The 9,365-nt window shown below is 38.1% G+C and overlaps 1 protein-coding gene across 7 annotated transcripts in view; it reads left to right on the forward strand.

Annotated features, from left to right (window-relative positions):
- Nucleotides 1-9,365, forward strand: part of LOC116707246 (phospholipid-transporting ATPase ABCA1) — a 198,336-nt gene that overhangs the window by 78,841 nt on the left and 110,130 nt on the right. For all 7 annotated transcript variants that reach the window (XM_032544513.1, XM_032544514.1, XM_032544515.1 and 4 more), the window contains 3 exons: nucleotides 1,423-1,562; nucleotides 2,334-2,450; nucleotides 6,036-6,233. In XM_032544513.1, the coding sequence (XP_032400404.1) occupies nucleotides 1,423-1,562; nucleotides 2,334-2,450; nucleotides 6,036-6,233 (455 nt within the window). The remainder of the gene's footprint in view (nucleotides 1-1,422; nucleotides 1,563-2,333; nucleotides 2,451-6,035; nucleotides 6,234-9,365) is intronic.

Here is a 9,365-nt window from a genome sequence, read left to right on the forward strand (position 1 = left end):
GTGTGTGTATATGTATGTATGTATGTATGTATGTATGTATGTATGTATGTATGTATGTGCGCGGAGAGAGATCCTAATTTCCATACAGGTTTAGTGGCTTGATGGCTAACGGTAAAGTATGAATTTGATTTGCGGGGGTATTTTGGTGACGGTAATGTTGTTAGTGTTGTAAGTTAGCCTAAGTTAGACTTAATTAACCCGACCCGGGGTGAGTCTGATGAAAACTGCTGGGTCTGCCCGGTTCAGTTCTGAGATTCCTCGCATTGCACAGCGCTGTGAAGGAATAATCTTAGGGATTACCTTATGTTCTGCCTCTGTAAAGAAGTGGTGAATGTAGGCTACAGTTTAGAGCAACTTAATGCAATGTAGTGTCTGGCTTTTGTTTGATATTTGGTGTTGGCAAAAAGGTGTTTATTGAGTTTGTGTGGCGTCTGCGTGTGACGTGCACGCCCCGAACATGGACCCACATACATGCATACATACAGATACGTCTCGCTTTATTAGATAGATGATATTTCTAAGACAGATATATCTGTCGAAAGATATAGGTTTGGAAATTATTAAAAAATAAGAAGGAATTAACTTTATTTATAAAGCACCTTTCATGTGCAGAATGCAGCACAAAGTGTTTTAAAATTCAGCAGCAAAGACAAACGTACTGAAAATACAAGTTTAAAGCCATACGCATACACAAAGAGGAGGGGAGGAAATGAATGTTACTATTATCTTAAAATTAGAGAAAATTTTAAAAGATTATAACGGACAGCTGCTAGTTACAGACTTTATTAAAAAGATACGTTTTGAGGTTTTGTTTAAAAGTAACATCCCCAGAGGTTTTTTTGTGGCAACCTTGGGAACAGTTAAAAGAGCAGCTGTGTAGGATCCAAGGGTTCGTGGAAGATCATAAAATGATATGGAGTCCGTGATATAAAAGGGGGCGAGGCCATTTAGTGCCTCGAAAACTAAGAGAAAGACTTTAAAATAAATTCTAAAAGATAGGGAAGATGTCTGGTTTAGTGATAAATATGCAAATAAATAGTTAAGATGTATGCCTTATTGCATACTGTGTTCATATTTGCTCACTCCGGATTGTGAAAAAATATTGTGAGGGTTGTTATAGTAGGGCAAGGCAGTTTTATTTATATAGCATCTCAGCAACCGTCCAAGTCAAAGTGCTTAACGCAAGACCTTAAAAAGCAGTTAGAAATAAACATAAACTTATTGTATGTATTTCAAGCTCATGTGCAGTATTTATCATGTTTGCGTCTTGGATGCTGCAAATTCAATGATTTTATATAGATGAAACGGCTTGGGACTACTCTTGGAGCATACGTACATTAGCACGGGATTCTGAAATTTAGTACTTTATTGGTCTTGGCTTGACTTTCCCTCTCGTTTCTCCTCTTTCTTTCTCTTATATAGATGCTTTTTGTCAGACTCTTGTCAACACCCTGGAGGGCACACCTGGTCTGCGCTACATTTGGAACACCTTCAAGCCGTTATTGCAAGGCAAAGTCCTCTACACACCTGATACACCTGCTGTTCGCCTCATGATGAAAGAGGTAAGAGAAATGAAAAACATTTACATGGACACTGACTTTTTCTGAACTTAAATAGTAGCTGAATATCTTGCTCTTACCAGTGTATGGTATGAACAAGTTTAGTGAAAGCCAAAAAAAACATTGTCTTTGTTTTGTTGATACACAGTATTTGAATGTATATATACTCGATGCATAAGATCAGGCCAATTGCATGTATCAGTATTGTGAAGTAGTGAAGAAGCCTCCAGTGGGGGGGAATGAAAAACACTGCATGTGACACAAAGTTATCACCTGGGGAATAAACACTAAAATAATACAATAGTTAGTCAGGAGGCCTGTTTAGAGAACGTGGTGAATGAAATGCATTTTCATGACATGACATTTCTCCAAGATATTAGCATTTGCGTGAGCAAAACAAACAACAGGCAGGCAGTGGGGATTTTGCATTGATAATACATAATGAGAATGAGCAAAATCTGCCGACTTCACAGCAAGTGGCCCGGTGCTAACGCAGGGGGCCCTTTTCACACCAGACATAGTCAGATTGTTTACAAGTCAATGTTCAGGGGTAAATAACCCCATTTACATTTGTCACCGTGGGGGGTGGCAGTGTTACAATCTGATGAGTTCCTCTAGGGATTAGCAGAAATGTGCAGATGTGGAGTACTTTCATGTCTGGATTGGCTCACAGCGAGTAGAAAAGGCTCAGTGGGTATGCTCTCAGTCAGGGAAAGGTGTGATAACTATATACTCTATATACATTTTTTTTGTAATATTGTTTTTTTGTTACAGGCAAACAGCACATTCCATGCCTTGGCTATGCTTAAAGAGCTCGCTGATTTGTGGGATGAACTAGGGCCACGTGTCTGGGATTTCCTCCAAAATAGCAGTCAAGTCAATTCATTACGGGTAAGACTCTGCGCTGAGAAGCACTACAACAAAAAGACTGTGGCTAACATTATTTATTTTTTCTTAGGTATTCAGGAAAGTTTAGTGTCTAGTTTCACAGCAGATGACAAGTGAGTGCGGTTTCACATTTAACTTGTACAGTACAAACCTAAAGGAATTATTTGACATGTTGAGAAATATGCTTTTTTTGAATTTTTGCCTAGAGTTGCATTGATACCACTCTTGTATCTATACAGTACATGGGAAGAAACATCCAGGAGAGCATTAGTTTAGCTTAAAAACTGGAAACAGGGAAACAGCTAGTCACCTACTTGTACCATGAAAGCTCACTAATTAACTACAATGTATTCATTAGTGTGTCGTTTCCTTTGTTGATAAAAAAGTACAAAACAACTATGTTGTTTTCCGGGGGGTTTATGTGCTAGACTTAACAGCTTATCTACTGGTTGCCTGACAACGTTACGGTGATGGCAAAACTCAGTTTCTTTTCTTTTTTAATTACTTAGAAGGTCTCTGGCACATGATCAGTGTCTCATTGACACATTTTTTTCTTCATTCAACTGCATTTTTTTCAAGCTGGGCTAGTCATAGAAAAAAACCTTCCTGTATGTGTGTTTCAGCAAAAAATGCAACCACTTTTAAATGCAAAAACACTGGAATCGTGGAATTTCTCTATAAAAATCTGAAAAAAAAATGAAATGATGAGCCTTATATATACTGCAGGTGAGATTATCAATTTGTTGCACTTTCTGCTAGATATGGAAACCAAAGGAGGAAAGTAATTATGGATAAGTGCAGGATAATTTTCATACTGGCTGAAAGGATTATCTATAGAAGTAGAGGACATGGACTCTTTGCCACCACTTCTCTCCCTCCGTTTTTCTCTCCTTCCCACTCTCTTTGCCTCTCACCGTATTTCCTTGACACTGACATTACTCCAGTGTCACTCCAAATGAGCTTATAGGCAGCTGGAGGGGAGCAGACATTGGAAGCTCCATATAGCCAGGGTATTCATTACCCTAGCCCTAACCTTTACACAAATGGACCGGCTCTCGTCCTTTGTCTTCATTTTCTCCCAGCCTGGCTCTCTCTCTCTCCGTCTCCACATTGCGCTGCGAAGCTGGTGGCTTCGGAGGTTTGTCATCTTCAGAGGTTTTTCAAGGTCGCAGACACGTTTTTGCATTGATGGACAAATTACCATCCCCACCACAACTACATACAGATCTAGACAGATAAAAGATCTAGTGTGCAGAGCCGGATTGAAGGACATACAGAGACGTACAGAGACATACAGGACTGTACAGAGATGGATTACAAATAAAATTGGGTGAAAAAAAATGTGTTTGACGTAACTACCCATGGCTTTACATAGTGTTTACACGTTTAAGTTGTAATCTTTAAGTTGATTTGACAACACCCATGGTAACCATGGTAACAGCAAGTGCAGTTTAATACCGCAGGTCCCAGAATTCTCACTTTGTTTTCATAAAGAAGTCAGTGATCGGCCTTTTTCCATGATGCCATGAGCAACTGCGATCTGATTTGATGCTGCACTTGGCACAAATAGTTTTCTACATAACAGCAGAGCACAGAAGTTGAAGAACTCTTTATCAAACAGTTTACTGTAGCTGGTCCTTTTTTATTTCATTCCCCCCTGTAATATATGTAATAACAGTGATCTGCTGCCCAGACATGCAGAAAATGTCTTTAATGTCAAATTTTCGGTGAACAATTAAGCTAACTGCAATGGTAAATACACTGCTCTAAGGCTTGTGAAGCATGCAGCAGCACTAGGGCATTCCTTTGCATTAGCTGTAACTTAATACAGTTCTGACATGGTGTAAAGAAAGCAAAGTGTAAACAGCCAAGCTGTTATCAAGAAGATTCAATTACACTGGTTACATGTATGCCATTTCCTGTGAATCACTTGCTACTATATGGAGAGGTAATTACTTAATATAACAGGACCCATTGTTTTTGCAGAAAAAACACTTTTGTAGTCTAGACATTAAATTGAATAGTTCCCCACATAGGCAAATATCAACATTTGTGCACCACCATTTAACCTGTCACCTATTTAAACATTTTTAAACATAGTTTGCATTTCAGTGAGTTCTCATTGGCCATTTGCCACAAGGTTTTGACTATTTATAAATGTAAGCAAATACATTTCACTTCCTCACTAAGAGATCCTCCCATGACAAACATGTATACATGACCAACAAGTTTAAACGGCATATCTGCAAAGGCCACATGTGACTACTATTTCAAAATGACTCACATACTTTAAAATACACTAATTCTTGATGGCTTATGTCCTTATTGTAGCACCCACTAAGATGGATGTACTGATTTTTTAAAAGGTCACATGCAGCATAGAGATTACTTAATTTGAAACGTTGTCCTAAGGTTAAGCAGAATATCATCAGAAGTGTTGACACTGAAATGTCACAGAGCACACTGGTCAGAATATATATAAATCTCAACTTAGAATTTCTTTCTTTTTTCAACATTGTCCACTTGTAGATAAGAACCGTACACGATCAACTACTGAAATGAGTGGTTTGGAAAGAGTAGTCATGTTTTTTACCCTAAAATTACAAGTGTATGGGTAATTTAAAATAACTTATTATCTCAGCGGGTTTATGCTCCTTTTCAGTTTTCCTTGTGTACAACATGACAGGTAAATTATTACTGTAATGTTAAGTTTGTGTAGTAACACTGTCATTACAGGAACAGGTTCATATTAATAATTGGGCGTTAATTTTACAGCAGTCTAAAAATATGACCATACTGGGTGGGAGTGAGTGGAATAGTTATGGCTACTAAATAGAGGGCAACACATTAAAACCAGTTGGTGGGAGTAAAAATATCTTATTATGCAAGAGCTATTTGAGGAGATCATAACCATTTCTTTCTCACAACAAAAATACATATCCATATTCATGTATTGTATTTACAGTGTGACGGGTTAAGTACTTGTGGCAATGTTAGGTTTGCTCCCAGAAAAGCATATTACTTTTATTAATATAATTAGAGCAATTACAGCTTGATCCATGACCTGAAAGAGACTTGACATACATTTTTATCATTTTAGTATTGGGAGGATTAGCATTAACCTTTACCTTTGTTTTGTGCACGTGATTTTTGTTTGTGTGTATGTTTGATGTACGTATGTATGTTTGTGCACAGTTTTAGTTTACATTTATTTTCGTACTTTCATTATGTGTGTCCATTCAAATGTGCATATGCTACTGTATGTGCATGTATACTGTACATTTATGCTGTGAACTGTACATGAGCACTTCTTGGCCAGAAGATTATTTGATGTGTATCCCAGAGCCTGAAGTACAATTGTGCCATCTATCTAAACGCTCCTAATTAATGCTGCAGAAAAATGAATGTCACTGCCACCAAAGCACAAAGCTGACCTCCCATGCTTTCCCGTCTAAAATAATACATTGTGGTCTAAAATGCTTTGGTCCTCATTCCAATTCCATTACATTCATGCCACATTCATTCTAAACCTATCTCTAGTAACCAGAGTAACTATAATTAAACCCATCTCCTTGCCTTTGAAATCAGGCTTTGCTGGCGAATCCAGTGTTTGCTGCTCTCCTCAACCAGCGTCTCAACGGCACACAATGGACAGCAAGCCTGCTGGCCAACTTCCTGTACAACGGGCCTCCAAAGGGTCGTCCACCAGGCCTGCCACCCTATGACTGGCGAAATGCTTACAACTCCACTACAGGGATCCTGAAGCTTCTCTCCAGCTTTCTTGGTGTATGTAATTCTTTTGTCTGTGCTGTTATGAAATGCGTAGCAACTCACTAACCCAGCTTTGAGCTCACTCATGCACCGGAGGGTTGTGTGACCTCTTCAGTAAAGTGAGAGATTTGATTTAAAAGGATGGGCTGTTCTCTGACATTTAAGATTTTCTAAAGTATAATTTTCACTGTTGAGGAAATTGGCAATACATTTTTTTTTTGCCCTCCTTTTTCTCTTTTAGCCTCTCTCTTCTTTATCCAGTTCACCCAATACTACCTAAGTGATTTCTTTAGTTGGAGATGGCGTTGCATCCGTGTGCTATATGACCTTTAAAATGCTCAAACAAATCTCTCAAAGTAGTTTGGTAAAAAAATAAGTTGTCAAATTCTAATGTATAAGCTTTCTTTTCTGGGTTGTTTGTGTGCTAAACACATGAGCCAGATGAGCTAACTTAAGCCTCGCCAAGCAAGTGCAGCAGCATCTTACTGTCCACATTAAATATAGGTTACTTTCAGTCAATGGCAATTTTCCAGTTGGGATATGTGAACAATTCCCAGTGTCATCTATTCAATTACCACACATACTTGTACTAAAATACATAAGACAGTGATCTGCAAACAGTCCTGTATCCTTGACGTAATTTCTGCACTTTAATTTACATTTGGCCCAACAGCAGGGGTCCTACAGTATGTAAGCATGGTGCTAAGCATCTAGCACACAATGTAGGCATGTTTAGCACAATCATTTTTGTGTCATAGCTCTTTTTTGCAAATTTTCAAACCAAAATCACGGCTTTTTAAATGCCATTTAGGTTTCATTTTTTCTCTTGCGCACTCTGTCACCTTTTGTGTTTTTTGGAGAACAAGCAAAAACTACTTTGGTCTTTTGTTCATTAAAGTGTAATGTCCTTGACTTAGCAAACTGTCAAATACACAGGAATATCTGTCACAACTTTGCCTCCATGATAATCATAAAAAAACATTATTACGTTATCGGCTTGACTATAGTGAAACTGTTTTGGCATCAAACAAAGTGGTGTCTCTTGGTAGGAACACACACACAGTTGACAGTAATGTATCGATCCGTGGCACAGTGTGCTGCGAAACCCTTCTTTCTCTGTGTGTGAACAAACACACGTACTAAGCCTCCCCCCTCACCCCCTAACACACTCATACACAAACATAATATCAATCCAAAGGCAGGTAAGATGGTAGGTTGGAGCCTAGGGTTAGCCATACATGTGCAATGAAATTTCAACATAATGCAATCTATTTTCTGCCCTAATGGTAATTGCATTGCTCAAAATTGATCCCAGCATCGGGACAGTTATTGGACAACCTTTACTGTGTTGTCCTCTTGTCTGAGTGAATACATCTGTAGGAAGCTAGAGAGCTCCTTTAGTATACGGCTGAATAATGTATTTTTTCTGCATTGACAATGCAGTGGCCATGTGCAATAGCCATAAGGCAAATACATTGAAATAGTAATGCAAATTAAGCTAACAACGACACACTATGTATAATCTGATTTACTGCTGGATAGAAAAGGAAAAGTATAAGTGTTTGCTTCTTGACCAATGAGACAAAAATCCCAAGTGAAAACTGATTTCTTTAACCTGGAGAAAATTTGCTGTATCTGCACATTTCTTCCACTTCTGAGCTTGTTGATAATATTTGCTTACAAATTTGTAATGTGTATCTTTAAAATAATAATATGTTTGAGCAAATGTATAACTCAAGATCAATGCCCAACAATCTGTGGTCAATGTATAATTGGCATTGGCATCTGTCTCACTATGTTGCCACCACCAGCATAAACACTGAGGAATCAAGCTGCATATCTTTAATAGCACCGGCACAAATTAGGACCACTAATATCCGCTGCCCCACATCTTTTATGAACTGCCACACGATTTAATAGGATCAAGATACTAATGGTGGAATTTATTTAAAAAATAACATTTATAGCAATAGTCATGTAAACTGCACAACAGGTCATTATGAAGGTGTTCCTGGCAGCAATAACATTGATAAACTTATAACATTGCATTAGCTTCATAATACTGGGATTAACACTTCATTGCTAGCTTCAGACAACATTGGTCTGTTGCTTATTGAGAATGTTGCATTGTTGTATAGTAATGTTTGGTTTAAACATAAAGGACACATACTGTAACTCATTTAGTTTTTTTTTTTAGTTTGTGTAGTAGATATTCTACAAGCATTATGCAACCAGAACAACTTATTGTGTTGCCCTGCATCTTCCTCTGAATTAGGCCAGGATGGGATTGGCGAGCTATCAGCAGGGCCAGTTTCTCAGTCCAGAGCTGGAGGCAGATTGTTGATAACAGACAGCGTAGCCTTAGCTGCCGGCCCAGTGGTCAAAGACAAAAGATAACCCAAAATGCATAAGCAATCTTGCTCTATTTCGAATGGAAACATCATGGTTGATAAGGCTTGTCGTGACAGAGGACAGTACTGATATTTAAAGATTAAATAGAGAAAAGAAATGCCTCTAAAGGCCATTTGTAAATGCAATAGACTGATACGTTTAGTTAATTTAAAGATACAGTTGTTTTCAGAATAATAGCAGTATGTTTAAAAAAAGTGAACAATGCTCAAAATTCTTAGAATATCTTTTCATTGCGAAATATCAATGCATTGGGAACACTGCACATTCAATTCCAAATCAAAACATGACCACATTGATCAAGTTTGTGTTCTACCTTTACAGAAAGTGAAGAAAAGGAATATTAGGCTGTTCAAAAAATACCAGTATTTGCATTTTTCTTTACGAACTCCAACATTTACTGTATGAATTGAAAAATGTCTCAAGCGTTTGCTTTACTTTGAATCACTGCACTAATATTTAGTTGCATAACGATTATTTCTGAGAACTACTTCACATCTGTGTTGCATGGAGTTGACCAACTTCTGGCAGCTGTGAACAGGTATTCCAGCCCAGGACCATTGAACTACAATCTGGGTTTTGCCTCAGAAACAGCATTTATGATGTGACTCCACAAGTTTTCTATGTGATTGAGGTCCGGGGACTGGGCTGGCCACTCCATAACATCAATCTGGTTCATCTGGAACCAAGACTTGGCTCGCTTACTGATGTGTTTTGGGTCATTGTCTTGTTAAAAGA

Source organism: Etheostoma spectabile, chromosome 19 (genome assembly GCF_008692095.1).
Source record: "Etheostoma spectabile isolate EspeVRDwgs_2016 chromosome 19, UIUC_Espe_1.0, whole genome shotgun sequence".
Taxonomy (NCBI): domain Eukaryota; kingdom Metazoa; phylum Chordata; class Actinopteri; order Perciformes; family Percidae; genus Etheostoma; species Etheostoma spectabile.